The sequence below is a fragment of the Mizuhopecten yessoensis genome, unplaced genomic scaffold (genome assembly GCF_002113885.1).
Source record: "Mizuhopecten yessoensis strain PY_sf001 unplaced genomic scaffold, ASM211388v2 scaffold11097, whole genome shotgun sequence".
Lineage (NCBI taxonomy): Eukaryota > Metazoa > Mollusca > Bivalvia > Pectinida > Pectinidae > Mizuhopecten > Mizuhopecten yessoensis.
In genome coordinates, this window is record NW_018408878.1 from 905,066 (window position 1) to 930,797 (window position 25,732).

Below are 25,732 nucleotides of genomic sequence, written 5' to 3' on the forward strand. Positions count from 1 at the left end.
TTCTGGGTGTGATATGGAAAAAGGCGTGTTTTATTCTGTTTATTACATACTTACTAATAAAAACTACTACATTATGATTTATTTTAATTTATGAAATATTGAAAAACGATTTTTTTCCAAATTGGGTGTGATATGGGTTTTGCAGGCTGATATGGGTTTTGGGGTGTGATACGGCGGGGCCTGATACGGCTTTTGGGGTGTGATACGGCGAGGGCTGATATGGGTAAGAGCAATTGTGTTGTATCGCATATACAAAAAACCCGTATTTATTAGTTAGTATGTAATAAATGTATGTAATGAGTGTGTTTCATTATGGAATAAAAAATGTTAAAACTAAATTATTATAAATATAATCAAGGAAAATTAAGTTCTACAAGAAAATCATCTGCCTGATGGTAGACATATACACAGAATAGCAAACCCGACTTCGGGGTATATTAAAGAGGCTTACACAAATAAACATGAATTCCAGTTTTTGAAATGCTGTCTTTATATCTGCTAATCCTGGATTTCACCATCAAAATAGCAAGGGAGATACACGATACCAGTTTTCAACCCTTAGAACAGACTCGGGGCATAATTGTGTAAATCAGGGTGGCGACCTGATTTAGCCGGTAGGTAAGGTCATGGTAAGTGAAGATCATTGGCGCATGTCCCTGAGGTAGATCTATTTCTGACCCAGACTGTCTACTTACTTATCAGTAACTGTTGGATTAACCACGACAGACCAGAGGGAGGATCTGTTGTAGAATATACCTACAATACCACTATGACGAGCCAGGTAAGTTAAATACTTTTACTTAATTACTGTCTTACTTTGTTACTGTTACTTAAACTCATAAAACCTACATAAATGATATAATGAATACATATAAGTTATTATAAAAACTTAAAAATACGTGTACGTTTGCGTACACAATGGTTGGACCTATTAGCGTTTTTGAAGCGTCAGAATGAATAGTTGTGTTATTTACTCGGACTATTCTGGCGTTGGGTTCATCGCAAATAAATTTAGAAGACACAATTTGGACTCTTTGAAATAAAGAAATCTACGATCATTCTAAGGTCCATCTTTTGAGGACCGTCAAAAATGTTCTAAGACGCTGAAAATCCAACAATGCGTCCCGAACGTTGAGTCCTGGACACCGGCCAGAGATGAGGCCATTTTTGTTTTCGTCTTTGAATAACTTCTTATGTGATAGAAACATTTGAAGACAAATAACAATTGTCAGTTTTTTTACCAAACATATTTCTTTGTCTTTTGAGCCATATTTAACATTTTAACGACGCCATTTCAATCAAGATATATCACGTTTATTCGTAATAGGAAAAACGAAAATTTTTTATGATAAGTTGTACTTTATGCATAGGGTTTCATTTCATAATTTATTAAAGAGTTCACCTACATAAAAGTTAAACACCAACATGTATGATACTGGTGGTATATACATACTTTATGTGTACGTACGGGTCGGTGTCGTACCTATATGATGTATACACAGTCGTCTTGTTAAACCTGTTACGTTTTCACCTTGTTTTACATTAAAAAAGAAATATGTCACACAAAAAACGCGCGTCTGTAGACAAGCTGTTTGTGTCTGCTCGTCCACAACATATTCCGAGACGTGCCGTGCCCCGCATTCCGACGGACCACAGGGACCTGCTATCTTGTAACAGCTACATTTGGACCTAAACTAAGGCGATAAGCGTAATTTTACACGTTTTGGTGGTTTAGATTTAAGCATTGAACTGTTCTTGAATGATATTTATGATCTATTTGAATGACACAGCTTTGCAAGCAAACAACATAATGCTGTTTTACTCTTAATTTTCTTTTTCATATTAAGTTTGATTGATTGTAAAGCAATGTTATTGTTAAATATATGCCAAGCGATATTTCAGCAGCCGTCATGTTTATTTACATTGGATATTGTAGTTCCGGTCAGTGTTGTATTAATACGCTAAGAACTGTGTCTCGTGCTGCATGGTAATTAAAGTCCCATCAACGACACAGCTTTCAAAGAAGCTATATAGTGATAATGCCATGCAAATGTATATATAATATTTTAATAAAAATGCCACACCCAATGATCATATATACGAGATTGGGTATGGCATTTTTACCGGAAATTGATCTAAACTCCTAAAACGCGCAAAATTAGTTTAAACACCGAAGTAACAAATTCCCAGGTCCCTGTGATAAGGCCTTATCCTTACTGTATAGAATCTTCGGTGGTAGACTGATATTTAGATTCATCCAAACAATCCGTACCCCAGGCTAAAGTATACATATTTTTTTTACAACAATTATGAAACTTTTATTAATTTCTCCTGTTGACCTTGATGGAAGCGCCCATGGGGTTCTTAATAGGGGAGGGGGGCGAAACGGACGTGGTACCTGGAAAACTGTCATGTCCGATCGGGAAATCGAACCCAGACCGCTTTGGTAAAAGGCAAGTGCACCACTCGGTCACCCAGACTTTACTGATGGTAAAAAGCAATTAAATATCACAGGTTCTGATTTTTTTGATATCACAGGTTTTGATTTTTTAGATATCTCAGTTTTGAATATATATACATCAAAATAAAACAATATATTCAAACTGTGATATACTTATTTCATGTAAATATGGCTTCTAGTGTGGAATACATTACAACGACAAACATATGTAATTATCAGAATAAAAAACGCTTGTGTTGTTTTTTGGCCACAGGGAGCCGGGAATTTGGTACAGTTAAGCTATGCTCGTCATTGGGTTGGGCTTTTCTTTTTTTTTTTAACCGAAAATAGATGTAAACCTCAGAAACATCTAATATCACCATGAACACATCAGTTAAGGTCCAAACATAGCAAAACTTGAACAAATTCTCAAGTCCCTGTGGTATTGCCATCAGCCGGGCTTGGTTACGGTCATCTTGGATCAATTCAAACTTTCGCCCACCGTCGTATATTCCACGAAGTGGCATTTTCAGTGCATATAATGCATATTCCGCTATGTCGTAATTCGCTACCCCTCTCATGGATAATTTACTGCTACTTATGCGGGTCCGTTCTGTGTGTAAGATTTTGTGCAAACTTGAATTGCATCGTTAAACGATAAAACGAAAAGAAATTAAATTGAAACATGTAAAAATACCCGACACTGTTTGCACTTAACTTCATATGTGACTTTTTTATATGTGTACCTGTTCGATTCATTACCAATTCAATTCAAAATTCCGGGGGCCTTACGGCCTATAGGTATACATAAATATAATACATAATATTACATACATATTTGGAGAGTGATATCTCATGACATGTGTACAGAACACAGAAAGTAACATATATATGTCTGTATAACACACACACAGACAGACAGACAGACACACACACACACACACACACACACTCACAGAGACAGACAGACACACACACACACACACACACACACACACAAACAGAAGTATAAGTAATATTTACTTTTCAGTGATTTACCACTTATGTACCACGTATTGCTTAAGTTTAATAATAAATATAGGTTGTACAACATCAGCAATAATACTTATATTATACAGACAGACAGAAGTAAAAGTAATGATTCGTTTTCAGCGATGACATGCTTTTCTTTGAATTCGAAATATACCTGAAATACATATGTGAGGTATATAACGATGATATTCACTTTTAGCCAAAGTGTGTTTACAGATTTATACCATCCTCGCTATCCAGGGGTTACGCTCACTTTCGCTCTCTACAACCCTGGGATATGGCTTTAAAGTCGGGTGTCGCTCCTTTGTAATCTTCAAAGGACAGGTATCAACCCAGCGATTGGTCTTCTTTTTTTTACCCGAGACCAATCAAACAGCTATCTTCGTTCTTTCAATTTTGCTATGAAATATTCCAGGTGTGCAGAGAGCAAAAGTGAGCGTAACCCCTGGATAACGAGGATAGATTTACACAAAAGAGTTCTTTAGTTCTGGTTTGTGGTACATCAGTAAATAAAACTTAATTTATTTAAGATGTTATTGAGAGCGGAGCATTCCAGATTGACACGAGAATATTTTTTGTGTATCGATATATACAATGTATATTTTAAGAGATTATCACATGTCTCGTTTGTGCTATCGGCCGAGGGTGTGTAAATGAATAGGACACAAACAAGTGATGGCAGATATATGGCGTGTGCAGGGTAGAGACAGATATATGGTACTGAAAAAAACATAAACTACTTTGCATTGCGCGGAACGACAATAATATGATCGGAGTACTTTGGTTTTGACCTATTTATACATGTATATAAATTATAGTTCAATAAGGAAGAAAAAAGTTGTTAAGAAAGAGCAGAAAAGATAAGGTCCCAAATTTAGTCGCCTCTTACAATCATGCAATGGGGGCAGCAGGTACAATTCTTACGCCCTACCTGCAGGTACGGACGTGTGCAGGGTAGATATCGTACGTCCTACGACAGACAAATATATGGTACTATAAAAATCATATGAATTACTTTGCATAGTTCAATAATTTGATATGACACGAGCCTGTATATAACATTGACACCGTTAAACATAAAGGAATGTAATTTGGATAAAATATGCGTTTTAAGATCTGAACTGATAAAAGCAGAGGAATTGTACATGGAGTACGGAAAGTTTTATTTATCTTTTCCTATCGAGACGTAAACACATGTATTATCGTCAGCATAGAGAACAACCAATGGGTATAGACTTTCATAACGTCCTACATATTCCGATCGACAAATGTATTATACATAAGTACAAATCCGTAAAGCTTGTCCTGAAATGTGGAGACGGTAATTTCAGGGTGTTTGTCGGATCTGTGGTGTGTTTTAGTTTGGGACAGTTGATGGAAGTCTGAACGTTGCTCGGTATTTCCGAACGTTTCTAGGTGTGCGTCAGACATTTGGGTGGAATCCGAACGTTTCTAGGTGTGCGTCAGACATTTGGGTGGAATCCGAACGTTTCTGGGTGTGTTGGACAGTTGAATAAAATTGTGACGTTCTGGATGTGTATGGTATAGTTGGTAAAGCGCATATGAGTTTATCGAAGTTTGCTAAACATTTGTTTAAAGTCTAAACGTTTCTTGGATTTCGCGGGACAGTCGGTAAAAAAACAGAATTTCTGTATCCTAACTTTTACGATATTTGCTTCTTCTCTCAAACACTAATAAATATCAATCAGGAATTTCTTTTGGGACGTTTTTCATCCACTGCGCTATTTTTAATTGGGTCTTGATGCTCTTTAAAGTATAGCCTACTAAAAAGAAAATGGCTACCTGCGTTTCAAGGTGGCCATGAACCCAGTACCAGTAAGTAGGATGTCCCAAATATTGTATCGCACAGGACATTTTCAGTTAAACATGACAGTTTTCGTCTGATAACAATCAGATTAAGCATGGTTTACGATTTCAGTCGGCCCTGTTGCTTCTTCGTTAGGTTTTGTAATTTATTCAGCACAGAAATACGACACACGGTTCTTTTATTACGGTTTAACCATGATTCGACACTAAATAAAGGATATTGTATGATGTGCCCTTCTAAACAGAAAAAGTTGCAAATTTACCCATCCCAGGGTCCATATATGTGTAAGTGGCACCTTTACTCATCACATAGCACATTTATTTGTACATACAAGTATCGAACGTATACCCTCCCTATTGTCTGTATATGTACGTAAAATTGAGTTTTAAAGCAAGTATCTACATACCATGGGGTTTGGATTTATGCCGTACTCATGTGTGGGGTGAAAAACCACCTCCCCCCTGTGTGGGTTGGAGATACGTTTGTGTGGGTTATAGATATTAGACTTCCCCTGTGTGTGTTGGAGATACGTTTGTTGTGGGGTATATATCTAGGCTCCCCCCTGTGTGTGTTGGAGATAGTTTGTTGTGGGGTATAGATCTAGGCTCCCCCTGTGTGTGTTGGAGATACGTTTGTTGTGGGGTATATATCTGGGCTCCCCCCTGTGTGTGTTGGAGATAGTTTGTTGTGTGGTTTAGATCTAGGCCCCCCCTGTGTGTGTTGGAGATACGTTTGTGTGGGGTATAGATCTTAGCCTCCCCCTGTGCGTTGGAGATACGTTTGTGTGGGGTATAGATCTTAGCCTCCCCCTGTGTGTGTTGGAGATACGTTTGTTGTGGGGTATAGATGTTAGCCTCCCCCTGTGTGTTGGAGATACGTTTGTTGTGGGGTATAGATCTTAGCCTCCCCCTGTGTGTTGGAGATACGTTTGTGTGGGGTATAGATCTTAGCCTCCCCCTGTGTGTGTTGGAGATACGTTTGTTGTGGGGTATAGATCTAGGCTCCCCCTGTGTGTGTTGGAGATAGTCTGTGTGGGGTATATATCTTAGCCTCCCCCTGTGTGTGTTGGAGATAGCTTGTGTGGGGTATAGATCTTAGCCTCCCTCCTGTGTGTGTTGGAGATACGTTTGTGTGGGGTATAGATCTTAGCCTTCCCCTGTGTGTTGGAGATACGTTTGTGTGGGGTATAGATCTTAGCCTCCCCCTGTGTGTGTTGGAGATAGTTTGTGTGGGGTATAGATCTTAGCCTCCCTCCTGTGTGTGTTGGAGATAGTCTGTGTGGGGTATAGATCTAGCCTCCCCCCTGTGTGTGTTGGAGATCCGTTTGTATTGGGAATTGATCTTTACTCTGCCCTTTGTTGGTTAGAGATCTGTTGTGTGGGGTATAGATCTTTACTTATGTAGGAAATAGACCTGTACCTCGCTCCGGTGTGGGTTGGAAATCCGTTTGTTGCGGGGTTGAGACACGCTCCCAGCCTGTGCTACTTCATTGTGTGGGATCGAGGTCTGTCCCATTTTGTGTATTGGAGTTCCTTTGTTGTGGGGAAGAGATATGCACCACATATTTTTACCTTGAACTCATTACAAACTCCTACAGTACTCGCGACTTGTAAGGTTTATACCACGTCTGGACCTACAGATTGTCAATACCCGATGAGCTAACAAAAAGAAAACGTTTTCAAAAGAACGAAATTAGGATTTAGTTTAAAGATTCAAGGTAGTTACCTGAGAACTAGAAATGCAAATACTTAATAAGTAAGTTCTGTAAGAATTTTCTGAGGAGTTGTATTTTGAACATTTGTGATAAAGGGTTGTTAAGCTAACTATTCTTTGTACAACAGGGTCCTGAACAAACGTATCATGTTTTCAAAACCCATTGTTAAAAGTTTTAACTTGATATAGAGCTGGATGCATATCAATCACAGTAAGCATGAATACTGGCTTACAGATGCATGACGGTTAAATGTCTTCATGACAGTGAAGATGACGTCACCCCTTATCCGGTGGTACCCTCGGATACGATACATGAAATGCATTCTGCTAGTTTAAGCCTGGGATTTATAGGATATTCAACTACATACTGCAATTATTTCTGAATGTGTTTATTACGCACTTGGTTCAAAAGTATAAATCTCTCATGAAAATCCGAGTACGATACCCACAATGCAACGGTGTACAATTCAACGCTCTGTTTTAATGAGAAAAAAATCATGGGTGGGATCAAAAAGTCTAAATATCGGTTCAAGGTGATGGAACCCTCTAAACTCTCAGACTTGAGTTCACAGAATGGCTCCCTGTCATGAGTCAAGAGTTGTGAAAACAAGAGAAATTTATAACAATTATTTTGAGATTCAATTCTTGAAAAAATACACGTCATCAGGATACAAGCATGTATTACATTGAAGTATAGTGTGATTCCCGCTCAGTGTTGGTTTGGTTTGGTTGTAATTTGTTTAACGTTCCATTAACCGCTCAGGGTATTTCAGGATGTGCCTCCATGTGTGTTATGTAAGCGTGCATGTGTGTATGTGTGCCGGAGACAGGGAATGTTGGTGTTCTTGATCCCTTGTGAAAGCGAGGATCTGATGCTGACTTTATAGTGCTATCTCACTGAAATACTATGCCGAAAGCACCCAGCATAGCGTTCCGCCCGGTCACTATATACTGACAACGGGTGAACTAGTTGTTGTCATTACCCTAAATGCTAGTCCGAATTATTCTGACGTTTTATCGACTTTTTTAATATCGGTCTGTCGTCGATTAACGTCAAAACTCCGGCCCTCTATAATATGCGGGAAATATGCGACCCGCGCCCGGACCGCACTTCAAACTGATATTTTAGAAACAAATCTAGACAACTTATCTATAGGGAGTGGTATAACAACTGTTTAGGTACAGCATCACACGCGTTACTCGCGCACGAATACACCAGCAGCTGGGCGGGAACTATATAAATAAAAGTATACATACCAGTCATACCTCGTGTATTTGTTGGATTTTTTTAAATTCCTGAATTTAAACAGGTTAAAATGTTTAAAAGATGGCCTATCTTGCTTTTTTACCGGACCATTATGTTTGGTGAATGTTGATATATGCCCGACTCTTCCGCGACTCTGCACAACCATAATAGAATCACACATCATTCTGACGTCACCTGTCTATAAACTTACACCCGTATAAGTAATTTGTATTTGAAGATATAATATCACTTGTCTACTTTTTATCCCGGTAAAGGTACACTTATCTGCGTTGTCTGAGCTGGCGTTTTAAATAATGAACGGTCTCTATCTTTCTAAATTTATCTACAAACAAAAGAGTACAGCCATATCAGGGATTACACATTGTCAACGCAGGCTCGTGAACGTCAGACGTAATCTTAGTGTTGTCAGTGTCATTGTTTTCTGTCATAACTTCATCATTGTCAATATACAAATGAATGAAATCCATGAAATGTTTATAACATAAATGTCCCCGGTCTCAAGAAAATTATCATTTGAGGTGTTCTTGTACTTGAACTATGTATCACGTAGGCCCTAAATCCAGCAAGAAATGAAGTAGCTAAAGCGATGATAATGAATTGGGTCTTCGCGGGACGCAATAGTGTGCGACAGGTTTGGTTTGGTTTGGTTTAGTAATGTTTAGCGTTCTTTTAACAGCTATGGTCATTTAAGGACGGCCTCCCATGTGTGCAAGATGCATGCGTGTAGTGTATGTGTGTGTGTTTTGGGAGGCTGCGATATGTTCGTGTTTGTCTCCTTGTGATAGAGCGGAACTGATGCCGACTTTAAAGCGCTACCTCGCTGAAACATACTGCCGAAGACACCCAGCAGGACACCCCGCCCGGTCACATTATACTAACAACGGGCGAACCAGTCGTCCCACTCCTACATTGCTGAGCGTTAAGCAGGAGTAGAAAGTGTTCGACAGAACAAGACAGGGAAGGAATAACTTTCACGGATATGAAGGGATGGGCAATAATATTGAAATACCATATATTGCAATATTTTCCTGACAATATATATTCCAGTATGAATTTAAAAATGGTTGTTAATAGAAATATTTTTCATCTTTGCTTTCTTTAAGCATATTTACGGAGTTATTTGAAAGAAAATGTGTTAAAGTTAAAATGGTTTGACAACTTTCAAATTTCTACAAAAAAAAATTTGGTCAAAATTTCATTAAAACATTTTGAACTGTTACCCTCTTATTTAAATGGTTTTAGATACACTGAATTTCTCAGAATAAAAAGCAATGTGACATCGCAGTATTCCTGCGATATAGAGATACATGTAACCCTATACACGTCCTTATTTATATCTATGTTTGAAAATAGGACGTGCGCTAGTTATCAACACTTAGTAAAGGCAGGTACCGTGTCGATGTCAACACCGTCTGTCTCGTGTAAATGGTTTTTTCCTAACACCAACATATACAGTGTTCAAGGCTGACATATGCTGCTTTAATGTCTATAATACAAACTCGTTGAAGCAGAGAAAGTCGCCTATTTTCTTTGTTGCCGTAGAGTACATGTACATTGTAGACTTGTCAGGTAGATTACTGCAGTTGTGGGGAAGAATGATCCTGCCGATACCAGTGTATGCGAGTAAAGCCGCAGTCACATCTGGAGGCACGGTAGTCTAGTGGTGGGACGCCGGGCTCGTGACCGAAGGATTGCTGGTTCGTGTCACGTCACAGCACTATGTTGAATCTTCGAGCAAAAAACGCTTGTTCCAGTCTGCTCAGCTGTAAATGAGTACGTGGTTGAGCAGTGCTAGAATTGTAGAATGCTAGCTGTGAGCGCCAAAATTACAGCACCGGCTGTATGCTCCCAAGCGAGTTGAGAAAGATATTGGCTGGTTGCAAAGGCCCTATTACCACGGATGATAGTTTGTGAACCGCTTTGAGACGACTTACTAACTAGATTGCTAATAATAGAATCTCAAAAACCCATTGTCCCCCTCGGCTTCGCCTCGGGTGACAATGGTTTTCTCGGGTTGACAATATTCACTGTCACCTGCTAATGAATGTCATATCTATTTTGTTACACCAAAAGTCTTTGTAGCTCAGAAACGGCAGCAAACCTCGATAACGACATCTTGTTTGTTGATAGTCTGCTGTTTACAATCGCTATCGCACCGGCGCTTGATGAAATTGGCTGTTGCCGTCAACGTTCTAGTGACCATCACGGTGGGGAAACGAAGCAGTGCACGCACATTTTTTGCGCATGTGGTATTTTTCACTGTCTCATGGCAATATCAGCCGCGCCCCTTAAAACCAATGTATTTTCGGAGGGTGACAGAGATTTTTGTTAAATTTTCTCCCAACCAATCAAATAGCTAGAAATTCACTTGAGGTGTAACAAAATGTAATGATAACGTTACATGCTAAATTCAGGGTTGATGTGACATTGCTGGATTGTTGACGTGACGTCATTGTATTATTGAAGTGACGTCATGCCATTGTTATGAATAGGGGAATCCCCCCGTCTCAACCCTAGGGTGAGACTAATAGAATCTATCGCTACTGGTTTTGTAAGATAGAGAAATCTCAACCCGAGGACTAAGACTTTTTGTCCAGAACGAGGCTTCGAGTTCTGGACAAAAAATCTAAGACCGAGGGTTGATATTTCTCTATCTTACACAACCACTAGCGATTGATTATTTTTCTCCCATATCTAACAGTATTTTAATGTGAAATAAAGGTAAACATGGACCCAAAACACATACAGGCAATTTGTTGTTGGATTGTTGACGTGACATCATTGTATTGTTGAAGTGACGTCATGCCATTGTTATGAATAGGGGAATCCCCCCGTCTCATTCCTAGGGCGGGGACAGATAAATCTAGCACCGGCAAAACGGGAGATAAATCTGCAAGGTGTGGGAGAAAAGGAAATCTCACGTCGGTTAAAGTGCGGATACACCTGTCCAGGGTAAGAGAAAAAGTGGTATTTTATCACCAAGAAATAATATTATTAGATTGGACATTATTAATAAACATTATCTTACGGTCACTCACGTAGATGACCGGAGCGGGGAATGACCGTATTTGACTTTAGTAGACCGTAGGTGACCTTTGTAAAAACGTATTAAACATAGTTTAACGTAGCTATTCCGTCTTTGCGTATTGCAGAGTTATCTTCTCTTGGGAGCAGATATTGATTGTTACGTCGTCGGTTTGAGTTAGAAAATTACGTCGTTTTCTCAAAAACTGATGACGTTACTCTCACAAACAAGTGACGTAACAACCAATACCTGCTCCCAAGAGAAGGTAACTCTGCATGACGGATACGTAGCTTGAACTTCAAGAAACCCAAGTTTGGCCGTGGTTAGCCCAATAATTTTCAGCATGTTCAAAATACCTCTACGGCGAGTTTGGGTTGTTATACCCTACTGTGACTGTAGTTCGAACGTATATGACCCTGGTTGGTCGTTATTTACCTTACTTGGCCGTAGTTTAACGTGGTTGCCCGTAGGTAGACACAGTGTGATCCTAGTAAACCCTAGCCATTTTGCTCGTAGTTAAATGTAATTGGCCATATTTACACGTAGTTCATCCAACTTTCTTAATATTTCACCTTTTGCCAATTTTGAACCTACTTTAACCTACTTCAACCCAGTTGACCGTAGTGGCATTACTGGCAACTATGTTCACATGAAGTTTGGGTTAGTCTTGATAAACGTCCTATCAACAGTTATGGTCATTTAAGGACGGCCTCCCCTGTGTGTAAGATGCATGCGTGTAGTGCATGCGTGTGTGTTTTGGTAGGCTGTGAAGTGTTCCTTTTTGTCTGCCTGTGATAGCGCGGAACTGATGCCGACTTTATAGTGCTACCTCACTGAAACATACTCCCGAAGACACCCAGCAGGACACCTTACCCGGTCACATTATACTGACAACGTTCACATGAACTACTGTCAACTACGTGCGTAACCGGATGCTGCGACCGCGGCTTAAGATGGGCTTATAATGGGCCATTGTTTGTTTTGATGTCCTTTGCTAAGAAAGCATTGGGAACACTTTGCAACCCACATTGCATCACCTTGGAACTATCCATTTACTGTTCTCTCTTTCTTTCCTTTTCTCTACGTCGCTGTCTCTCTAAGCATAAATCTTCAGGAGACCTTTACGCATTTGTTTTCAACGTTCGCCTTAGTGGGTGAAACAATGGGGTCTGTTCCCATGCCGAGCCTTACTAGAGTTCTTAAAAAGGTAGCCGTTATTTACTGCTACATTAAGTGTAATTGGAACAACTGGTTTACCCGTTGTCAGTAAAATATGACTGGTTGGAACACTGTTCTGTGTTCCTTCGGCATGGTATTTCAACTAGAAAAGCACTCTAAAGTCGGTTTCTGGGCCTGTATTCATAAACACGTTCTCATGCTCAAGCATAAGTTTTGTGCTTAAGCCTTATCTAATTATTTCGGTTATAAATTATTAGAAAACATATTTAAAGCCAAACACTGTTTTCTATGTTTACAATTGTCAATGAATTGACGTTTTGTTCGTTTGACATGATTTAAGTGAGCAGCAAGAAAGTGGTCCTGAGCACAGTATACACGCTTGAGCACGAGAACGGTGCCATTAATACTGGTTCAGTTCCGCGTTGTTGCAAAGAGGCAAATACACCAACATACCGCCACACACAGACATAATATATATGCACGCATACATCACACACATGGAGCCATGTCTTTAAATTATCTTAGATGCTAATATCACGTTAAACAAACTACAATCAATGAAACCAAACCAGTCACGTGGCACTGGCTGTTGCGAGGATGTTTATCAGTAAACAAGCAAACAACCGTGTCAAGGTGACACGCTATATATCTGGGTACAAATATGTCGCGTGTTAAAGTTGAAATTATATAGGTAATCACGTGACATACTCCATCGGTGTTCTGAGGTCATTGTAATGTATATTAACAGCGCTATCATGACGATCTGACTGCAGAGAATCATAAAAGATAACATTTGACCTCAATGTGTAAATAAATACATGTTTACATATTCATAGTCCGCTGTGAGAACGTTTGTATGAAATCCAAGGGTAATGTCCTCGGTATAATCACAAAAAAGTCTATGAACACGACACTATGCGAATGGACGAGCTGTCACGAACAGGAGCCTGGTACGGAATTCAGCTTACCTGTGATCACTGTTCGGAATTCAGCTTACCTGTGATCACTGTACGGAATTCAGCTTACCTGTGATCACTGTACGGAATTCAGCTTACCTGTGATCACTGTACGGAATTCAGCTTACCTGTGATCACTGTTCGGAATTCAGCTTACCTGTGGTCACTGTACGGAATTCAGCTTACCTGTGATCACTGTACAGAATTCAGCTTACCTGTGATCACTGTACAGAATTCAGCTTACATGTGACCACTGTACGGAATTCAGCTTACCTGTGATCACTGAATAGTGCAGGGGCGCAATGTAGACGTTTGTATTGCACTTAGGGCTCCGGATGTTTTTCATTCCGCAATATTGATCAACCAAATCTACCAACCGCACATTTGTGCGGAGACAAACGCACAACGGGGCGAACGATCGTTATATCGCACAGTTGTGCGCACCATGTGTGCACGATGTATGCACGATGTGCACACGGTATTTTTGGTGCGTTGTGCGGTCCCACAACTGTATAACTGCAAATCATATCAGTTTTATATTAACATGTCTCCGATTATCAGGAATTCCATTTTTTCAGACACAATATTTGTGTTGTGTCGTACATAACTGTCATTGTGTAAATTTTATCCCTCTGCAAAAAGTTTGTAGATACTCAATTTTATCCGTACAATTTAAATAAAAAACACTAACTGTAACGTGTTTTATATATTTAGCGATAAATAAAATATTTTTAAAGTTAATTAGCAATAATTCTTTTCATTTTGTTATTGTTCCGAAAATTGCCATATACATGTACAAAAAAACGGAAAATATTAAAATTGACGAAATTCATTTTCTTTTTGTATTTTTCCAAAAAAGTCCTCAAACTATTAGAATGCTTAGATTTTCATAAAATCAACTCTCCAGAGTTGCATAACCATTTCATGAAAGTTTCAACGAATTTTGCTGGTTAATTGCGAAAGTGTGGAGCCACTTTAATAGAAGGACCCCATATAAGTGGTGGTTAGATATTTGGCTAACAAGATAAGAAGATGGTAGCACTACTAGATCAGATAATGGGACAAAAAGATTAGTGGTGGTAGATATTTGACTAACAAAATAAGAAGATGGTATCACTACTAGATTAGATGAAGGGACAAACAGGTAAGTGTTGAAAGATATTGAGACAACCAAATCAGATCAGCTGTGGCTGCATAGTGTGTTATTTAAAGTGGTTTCTGGGTAGTACGACAACAAGATAAATGGTGGCAGGAAAGCGGGACAAACAGATAAGTGGTGGCTTAGTTTTATAGTTAAATGAAGACTTCTGCCAAGGAAAATAAAGCCGGTAAGAGAGTATTAGGAAGATACAGCTCCCGAAGTGTTGCAATTTGTGACAGCCAGATCAATTATAGTTTCTTTAATGTCCATTGAATAGAGAAAAATACGGATGTGAAGCAGAAGGACCCTTAGTCGCCTCTTAAGATAAGAATATCGCATATACTATTTCTGTAGATGTTCAGAGAAGGATGTTTTGGTTTTATTTCATTTTATGTCCTATGAAAAACTGCGCGGATTTGATGCCAACTTTATAGTGCTACCTCACTGAAATACCACGCCGAAGGAACCCAGTACACTTGAACCAGAAACTTGTTGTTCTTATTATCCTAACTACTGAACGTTGAATAGGGAATATAGCATCACCATTTTAAAGATTTTGATATATCCTGGCCTTGGGACAGAATCTTTTGCCTTCCTTACTTTTACGGACGTATTGCCAAGTAAGGCGTCATAAATATATAGAAATACAATACGCAATCAGTTGTCCTTCTGTCAACTACATAAACTGTGGGTGCCATATTATCAGGTCACCACTTATCAGGTGTTTCATTTTATTGTTCATAACTGTCTGAGTAATCCAAAATCAAGTCATTTTTGCCGGAAACGAAGGTGAATGCGTTCTGGATACAAGGCATGTTCAAATTACATTGATATCGAGTTCATTATGGTCCTGAAAATTGACACTTCCAGTTTAAATTATTTGATTTATCAGCTACGCTGTATTCAGATCTCAATAATAGGCCCATCACGTGTGCCAATCTTCTACAGTCTGGTTACAGTACAATGCATATCGATGCCCTAGTCGGCGGTGTCTTTAAACGATCTTCATACGCATACACCTACCAATAAAACTTAAATTTCATAACGGTATTATAACTCACCAATCAAAGTAATTATAGAAAGATCATGAACAGTTAATTACTAAAATGTCTAAAGCTGATGTCGATTTATGAAACACAGTTACACTGTATAAAATTGCACAGGTAAGTTAAAATCACATCAATACAAAATACCTAATAAATAATGATAATAATATTAATTCGAGGTTCTTATATACCGCTTTATCACAACCTAGTTCGTTGGTCGTCTCAAAGCGGTTCACAAATTATTATCCATGGTTATAGGGCCTTTGCAACCAGACAATATCTTTCTCAACTTCCTTAAGACAATACAGCCAGTGCTGCCACTTCGGCGCTCACACCTAGCATTCAACAATTCTAGCACCGCCCAACCACGTACTTATTTACAGCTGAGTAGACTGAATCAAACAGAGTAAAGTATATTGCACAAAAATACAACACAGTGCCGTGCCGTGACTGCAACCGTTCGGTCATGAGCCCGGTGTCCTGCCACTAGACTACAAATGGAAAGTGCGTCCTTTATAAACCACATCACAACGACATGTCAAGGTATGCGACAAACGGAAATATTCCATTATAGATTGTTCAGCAAAGCACCTTTTATTTATTGCGTTTTGACCTCATTTGCTCTCAGCAGGAGGCCATGCATGGTGAATCACAAGTCAATGCCTTGTTTGGAAGTGTTTATGGTAATCTATAACGCGATACAGCAAGGTTCAGGACAACCTTTCTTACTGAGGTCGTCGACTGAGTAAAAACTAGTCTCGTTCAACCAGACTCTTGTTGCCTGCGCAAGCTACGCCTAATAGAGAATAACACGTGATCAAGCGTCTGGTTGAACGAGACTAAGTAAACACTCACATATTCTCACCCGGTATCACTAACACTTGTAAACAAAATGTTTGGCCGGTACTGTGGATTTGTTTGAGTGTTGTTTTGATGAAATTACTTGTTAACATTTTATCTCTTTTAACAAGTATTTCTCCAAATAACTTCATATATTATATATACATGTATATAAATGAAATTGGGTAAGATCAAAATCTTTGACATGACTGATAGGTATTTTATAGTGTAATTGTGGTGTTTTTTTTACAAAATACATACATGACAGAACATGATATCACAAAACATACACGTAACTATTTCATACGTTTGAATACATTTTTTGCTTAATGCCAAATAATTAAATCAACAAATGCATTATAATATTGAATTGCATATTTTCAACAGTCCAAAAGCAACCCATACTTCTACGATTCATGATGTAGAATGGTATGTAATTATTAAATCAGTTTAAAAGCCAGGTTTGACTATTTACTATTTCAGTTAAGTTATGTCAAAAGTCGAATAAGAGGGACCAAACAGTGTACATGTACAGGGAGTTAAACGCAGGGCTTCTTAACCCTGGTAGTTTCCTTAATTTTGCCAAGGAAATAAGTACTTGATCTGTTGTCGAACTAACAAAAATATAAAATATTGCGCATGTGTATCACGGATGTAGACAACCGTCGCTTACTTGGAGGGTGAAGCGGGGCTCCAAACGTTTATGTTATTTATCGTAAAAATGACAATACTTTGGCCCTTTTACGATAAACGCTTACCATTCCCGTTCAACATACAAATACCTTTGATTGTGTTTCGTGAGCATTTTTCTTAACGCCATTAGATCCGTGCTATCGCAAGGAGGCATATGAGCGCTGAACAACCCAATCTCTGAAGCGGAATCACGTTACATCATAATGCAAATATAAAATGGCACGCTATGTCAAAACATAAACTGGATTTCCTAAAAATAATTCCATTTGGAACTTAAAGGGACATCACGGTGAAGTGTATATTTTTTGTCTTTTTTTTCAAATACTACATCATCATATCAAGTGAGTCTCTTTATGGAAAATAGCGATCGGATTTGGCTGATATATATTCATAAAAATGAATAATTTTAAGATAATCATTATCATATTAGGTCTAATTTTCGTCACTTAAAGTTATAACATACTATTAATGCAAGGACTAATTCGAATAACAATTTTACCAGTTATTTGGTTCAGTAAAATTGTACGATTTAATTATATTGCTGAAGTAAACGATTTCTTTTCATTTATATGCAAGATTAAAATATGTCAAAATGACGGTTCATGATGAATAACTGAGGAAGGGTAACCTACTTATAGTAAAAAGGATTGCATAACAAAAATATTTTTCAAATCGTAATGTTCCAACAGTTCATGTTTTCACATGATGTTGATTTAGAATGTATGATCATGCAACAACGTTTTCTCTATAAATAATTAATTGTTGACTTCAGATAGAATCGGAATACGCATTGAAAACAGGGGAAAAAGTCATTTGTTTACGTTGTCAAAATGACACGTGCTGCCGATAACTACGGCATCTATTTCTAACAAAAGGAACTGATTAAAAAAGGTTGTTTCAACATAAAACATGGTCAATTTACAAGTATGCTTTAATATTTGTAAAGTATTGAAAACATATAATTATCAAGTATCTCAACACGTTCCATATCTGACACATATTCTACATGTACACGTGGTCGGGTAGTGCAGTGGATAGCGCACTTGCCTTTCACCAAGGCGGCCGGGGCTCGATTCCCCGATCGGACGTGAAAAGGTTGGGGTCACCTGTCCGACCACGTGGGTTTCCTCCGGGTACTCCGGTTTCCTCCCACACTAAGACCCCCACGCGCTAACCTCCGGGCCAACAAGAGTAATTAATATAAGTTGAAATAACTTGATACATAATTGTTGTAAAATAAATAAAGTTTATATTTTTTATATGTACACGTTGTGATTTTGCCAGAAATGAGTATTGTGTGTGATGGCTAATATGACTTACTAAGTGAAAGCGTATGAAGACAGTGAAAGTGGGAAAGAGAGTTTACATTAAAATATATAATGCTTGGTCTAGAAAAAAAAGTGGCCAAAGACATTGAGTTGTACAATGTAATAAAACAATTCACGAACGTTTCTCTTTTTTATACTTGTCATTGCATATAAACACTTTATGAAAACATTTGAAAAGGGATATTCGTCTCGTGAATATTCCTTTTTACAGAAAGAGTCATATGGTTGAGGGAAGGTGTTTAGCCCTGTACCATTTTTACCGGTCACATTCCGGTAATAGATATTTTCCTGGTGTCTAACTATAAATAATGCCGAGTTGCCAACAAATATTTCTTCATTTAAATTCTGAATATTGGCATGTGTGTAATTAACTTCTGATGTAATAAGTTTCAACACGGATTTAGAAATCATAATACTTGGTTTCATAGTTCGGTACGAAGTTGCAGATGCCTGACGGTCCCTCTCTTGGGGCCCATTTGGAAACTTTGCATATCGGTCAGACCACCTGTGTTTACTGCCTCGTTTCAAAACCGTCAGGTGACGTTATTGGCGCTATTTTTAACAGGGCTTTCCCGAACAATTCAAGTGGTCAAACTGGACATTTGGAACGGACTATAAATATGGGGAAAGCAAGGTAACATAAGTGGAAGTGCATACAACACATACATCAATTAAAAAAATATGGCTCTTCAAGTGATGTCCCTTTTTTTTTTTATGCTTGAAATATCAAATAAAGAAATTTGAGCGATATCAATGTATGGAGTTGTCACTGTACTATAACAAAATAGTTTGTTATATTTTTAGATCTGCTCTTCTCCGTAGTATTGTTCGCTTTTTATTCGGAGCAATTCGGTACTGTAGAGTTAAAACAACCCTATGTCGGATAGGTGGTATTCACAGACATGACAGAAGTATTAATATGTAAATGGGCAAAGAAATAAGGGATAAACTTCACGACAGATGTAAAGCCTAACGTAACTAATCTAGTACAGGTCTATTTATATATAAAAATAATATTAAATAATCTGACGGTCGCATCGAAACGCGATAAGTCGGGTATTTACTCTTTAGCATGTCGGCATGGCTTATATAGGACTGGGTAACAAAATTCTGTCTGATATCAACTCAAAATTCCTTACATCGACATGAAATGCAGCCTTCCTGCAGGCTTAACGCGTATGGTCGCTTGTAAAACATCTGTAAACTGGGTGTTTCTAATTTTGGACCGGAATGAATCGGTGCGTTTTATAGAGACATCTGAGCGTTTAAACTGAGTGAGTAAAATATGGAGTGGAATAAGCATGTTCACGATAAAGACTTGGCCGCCTCAAACGATTTATTGAGCAGACGTCCGTATAAAATTTTGAAATGCTCCATAGATAAATATATCCCATTGACTCATGAAGATTTTTTCACTGTAAAAGTTGTTCTGCATCCATAACAGTTGGAAATTTGGAAATATCTCGTTTTATATTTTTATTAATATTGTAAATATTATGTTTAATTAATAAACGGACTTTGAGCGTGCGAGATTTCTTGAACCACAGAGCAGCAGATGTATTATTATATAGCTTTTGCTAACTGCTAACTTTGCAGAAAGTTATATCTTTAGCAAGAACGCATTGTAAGATTTAGAAATGATTGCACTAAAGTGCTGAAGAAAAAAACACATTACTTCAGAAGAAGTCGTTTAAAGATATTTTTGTTATAAATATAACTATCTGTGTCATCATTCAAACCATGCTTTGATCTATGAGGCGATATAAACTTAGATCTTTAAGGAGGTTTTGAAAGTGATCAGACTTTCAAGTTCTCAATTTTATCATACACATATAAATACACATTAAGACGAAAATATTTGACAATTATCATATTGGTTCTAATTTTTGTCACTGTGTAGTGTGAACTGTTAAGGCTGCACGAGTTGCGCCCCTTTACTTGCATTAAGACATTGGTAATCGAACGCACCTATGGGAAGTGGGGATGTCACTTCCGATTTAGACATGGATTAAATGGTTTGAGTTTACGCATGGTGTTAGCCTATAGTAATCGTGTTAATTTAAATACTATATGATGGACACTTCAGTCACTTAAAGTTTAAACATACTATTGATGTAAGGACTCGCTCGAATACAAAGTTTTACCAGTTATTTGGTGGTACCATTCATATGGTGCATACCAATCCTTATTGGATTCTGAGTTTTATTGATCAATCAATGTGTTTTATTCAAATATGTGGAATTCATAGGGTTCATTGAAGGACAAATGTATATAACAAGCACTAGAAGCAATTTGTATTTAAGTTTTTATATGTTATTTCTAATAGCATGTTCCAGGTATGAAAATCAAAAACAAAAATCAATGGAAGCGCTGCTGCGGGATAAACCACACCCAAAACCATGACCAAACTGTTAGTGCCTACATGTGAAAACATGACATTACCAAGTGCTGATGACATCACAATCAAATGACATCATAATTTCATGGCATGAATTTGTATGTATTTAAGTCTCGAGTCGTGAATTTTGTGTCGTAGGCTGTTCAGTGAATGTACGTATATAGACGTGTGCATCATGTGTATCAATTAGCACACGACGCTGCTCAAACATTCAACATTGCTTTACTCCTGACCGATTATTTATTTTATTTATCCATTTCGTGCAATTTTTTTTTTATTTCTGTATTTACATTTTTTTTTAATTTGCAAACTTTATTATATATAACGATATTCTTTTTTTCTCTTGGATATGAAAACATTTCAGCACAAACACAAACAAACACCCACTCACACGTATATTCTTAACATAACCTGTACATAGCTAACGATTGCATGTATTACTTTCGTACATAAACAGCAAAACGCACATTCAACGCTAACCGCACGTTAAACGCAAACGAAACGCAACGCACTTTCAGTAAAGGAAAACGGTCCAGGGTTTGTATTATTAGTAACACAGTTTGCAAACTGTGTAACGAATTTATCCCGTCGAAGGCCCTTTGGGAAAAAAAACTGTTTGTTAACATTTTTGTTAACATTTCATCGGCTGTCGTCTGCACAAACCGCTTGGTCGCCATCTTGTTACAAATTGACTCTTATGGGCAAAGAACGATAACTCTTTCGTACTCACCTAATGTGAGATTCTACTGACCTAATATGAAAATATACTGGATATCATGTGACGTCGTTTTAACCAATAGGACTACAGGATTTTTGCCTGAGGCGGGATAAATAACCCTATGTGGGAATATGTGGTACATGTATCCACAGACACAGTGTGTTATACATGGATGTACATCCATGTGATCCACTGTGTATACATTTATGTAAACATACAAATACATTTTGGATAAACTTGGTGATGAAACTGTCAGTCAAATTTTAAAGACAAGTTTTGTACAGTACCTCTAACGAATCAAAACAAAGATCTGAAAAATACTCCCTGTTGTGTATTAAACGGATGTGGAAAAACCTCAATTACATCAAAGAGGTTCGTTACAAATGTCTGAAATACACATTTGCTGATACTGGCCACAGCACACATATATAGTGTATGTGTGCTGTGACCCATATCAGTATAGCATATGTGTATTTCAGACATTTGTAAAACAATTCCGGACCGCCTTTTTTTGTTGATTATTCACTTTTCAAAATTGGCCGCCATAAATACGATATATATTTTATCACGTTATATTTACATTCTGTATGCTTAGACCCATTGACAAAAATTACATACATAAATGCATAACACAGGTGTTCATAGAACCTCAGCACGTGGGAACTGATGGTAACCTGATCACACTGCGTAGTGATACACTACAAAAACTACTTACTCGGAACGACCGACCTAGATGCTTTATTTTTACATTTTAAAATATTATCGAACTGTGCTTGGTGAAATATGCACGTATTCACGTGTCCTGTGCTACAAATAAACCTTGAATACGGAACTACATTTTGTTGTGTTATTGTTGTTGACGTTTGCTAAGATCTCTCACGATAGCGTCACATTTCCCCGCGAAACAATACTGTTCTCGCCACTGCGTTGCACCCGTGTATAAGCAGGAACAACCCCTGTTTATTTGTTTTATTCGTGGTTATATCGATCCACTGAAAGGATTCGTCAATGCAAATATAAGGAATGATATTTATTTTTTCAACATTCATGAGGTCATAACAACAATGGTTTTATGGACATATTGAATGAATCGCGAGAATGTCCATATGCCCATTGTTGTTATGACCTCATGAATGTTGAAAAAATAAATATCATTCCTTATATTTGCATTGACGAATCCTTTCAGTGGATCGAGATAACAACGAATAAAACAAATGAACAGGGTTTGTTCCTGCTTATACACGGGTGCAACGCAGTGGCGAGAACAGGATTTTTTCGCGGGGAAATGGGACACTATCGTGAGAGATCCTAGCAACCGTCAACAACAATAACACAACAAAATGAAGTTCCGTATTCAATGTTTATTTGTAGCACAGGACAAGTTAATACGTGGATATTTCACCTAGCACAGTTCAATAATATTTTTAAATGTAAGAATTAAGCATCTAGGTCGGTCGTTCCGAGAGAGTAGTTTTTGTAGTGTATCACTACGCAGTGTGATCAGGCTACTATCAGTTCCCACGTGCTGAGATTCTATGAACACCTGTGTTATGCATTTATAAATGTAATTTTTGTCAATGGGTCTAAGCATACAGAATGTAAATATGACGTGATAAAATATATATCGTATTTATTGCGGCCAATTTTGAAAAGTGAATAATCAACAAAAAAATGCGGTCCGGAATTGTTTTACAAATTTCTGAAATACACATATGCTATACTGATATGGGTCACAGTACACATACACTATATATGTGTCTGGTGGCCAGTATCAGCAAATGTGTATTTCAGACATTTGTAAAACAATTCCGGTCCGCCTTTTTTTGTTGATTATTCCCTTTTCAAAATTGGCCGCCATAAATACGATATATATTTTATCACGTTATATTTACATTCTGTATGCTTAGACCCATTTACAAAAATTACATTCATAAATGCATAACACAGGTGTTCATAGAACCTCAGCACGTGGGAACTGATGGTAACCTGATCACACTGCGTAGTGATACACTACAAAAACTACTTACTCGGAACGACCGACCTAGATGCTTGATTCTTACATTTTAAAATATTATCGAACTGTGCTTGGTGAAATATACACGTATTCACGTGTCCTGTGCTACAAATAAACCTTGAATACGGAACTACATTTTGTTGTGTTATTGTTGTTGACGTTTGCTAAGATCTCTCACGATAGTATCACATTTCCCCGCGAAAAATACTGTTCTCGCCACTGCGTTGCACCCGTGTATAAGCAGGAACAACCCCTGTTTATTTGTTTTATTCGTGGTTATATCGATCCACTGAAAGGATTCGTCAATGTAAATATAAGGAATGATATTTATTTTTTCAACATTTATGAGGTCTTAACAACAATGGGTTTATGGACATATTGAATGAATCGCGAGAATGTCCATATGCCCATTGTTGTTATGACCTCATAAATGTTGAAAAAATAAAAATCATTCCTTAAATAACATGGTAGTGATTTTGTGTATACAATATATATTATCACGTTATTACAAGGTAGTGATTACGTGTATACGATATATATCTTATCACGTTATTACAAGGTAGTGATTTTGTTAATACATTATATCTTATCACGTTATAACAAGGTAGTGATTTCGTGGATACGAAATATCAGTTTGAAGTGCGCTCCGGGCGCAGAGTGCATATTTCCCGCATATTATAGAGGGCCGGAGTTCCGACGTTAATCGACGACAGACCGATATTAAAAAAGTCGATAAAACGTCGGAATAATTCGGACTATGAAATACCATGCCGAAGGCACCCAGCACAGCGTTCCGCCCGGTCACATTATACTGACAACGGGGGGTTAACAAGTTCAGTTGTTGTCATAACCCAAAATGCTGAACGTTAAACAGGGAATAGCAACTACCATTTTTCAGGACTTCGGTATAACCCATTGCCTTCCTCACCTTGGCGAACGTTCAATATTAAAGCCAAACTTGGGAAATAAAAGGAAGTTAGAAGTATGGGGAAATACAAAGATCCCAATCGACTTTCAGTCAACTCGATAAAAACTTTACATGTCTTAAAAATATTTTCTAAAACGTGAAAGTCTCTTCAATTTTTAGGCTATCTGCAAGCTGTTGGTCTTTTAATAAAATTTGAGTCACCATAACCACTTTCAATATTCAATTTAACGTTTGTCTTTTACCTTTAATTTTGGTTTGATGGGTTTTTTAAGCAAATAAAATAGGAGAACATTATCAGATAATTGGTATATGTTTCCGTATTAAGGTCATCTTGCATGTTGTGTTATACAAATATTATTTACTTGTCTGACTTGGGTGACCATGTATATTGCTAAGTTTCCGTTACGAGTTGAAGCACTGTATAAATGTCTTTACTTTTTGCGTTTATACACAGTAATGGTATCCCACAGGTGGCATTCATATCACAATAATATAATTAAGAAATGTAATTAATTGTCCGTCGTGAGTAGAAGTATGGCGGAATAATAATACACCGTGAAGATGACATAGTATCAGATTAATAAAATGACAAATGCAGAGGACTGAGGTATTTCTTTCGACAAACATTCTTTTAAGATGAGCTTACTATGTCACTTTGCCGAATGTATTTCGCACGTATGACCTAGATTTCTCACGGGTTTCATCACATTTTCAACTTTTGATCAACATTTAAAGAAAACGGGTCGTATTTAAACGCTGTTTTGCACATTTAAGATGGCTATATATAAGAGAATTATTCCAAAATGTTATTTATTCTTGCTCTGATGAACAATTTATATAAAGAAATACATGTCATCGTCTCCAGTTAAAAATGAACTCCAGCTTGAAAATGTTGATATCAGATGCAAGCTGAGGCATCGACGCAATAAACTTGACCGAGAATGTAAAGAAACATCCGGAATTCAAATGTAGGAAATTAAATACATTGTGTTCTACTATAATGTGACCGGATGGGATGTCCTGCTGGGTGTCTTCGGCAGTATGTTTCAGTGGGGTAGCACTATAAAGTCGGCATCAGTTCCGCGCTATCACAAGGAGACAACCACGAACATATCGCAGCCAACAATACTAAACCAAACCTCAAAAATTCATATTTATCATCAATTGCGATCGAGATTGAATTTTT

At 37.7% G+C, this 25,732-nt stretch overlaps 1 protein-coding gene across 1 annotated transcript in view; it reads left to right on the plus strand.

Annotated features, from left to right (window-relative positions):
* The first annotated feature begins 713 nt into the window (after positions 1–713).
* LOC110465668 (sodium-dependent proline transporter-like) overlaps positions 714–25,732 on the plus strand; it is a 43,057-nt gene continuing 18,038 nt past the window's right edge. The window contains exon 1 of the mRNA XM_021521625.1: positions 714–781. Within this exon, the coding sequence (XP_021377300.1) occupies positions 770–781 (12 nt within the window). The 5' untranslated portion in view covers positions 714–769. The remainder of the gene's footprint in view (positions 782–25,732) is intronic.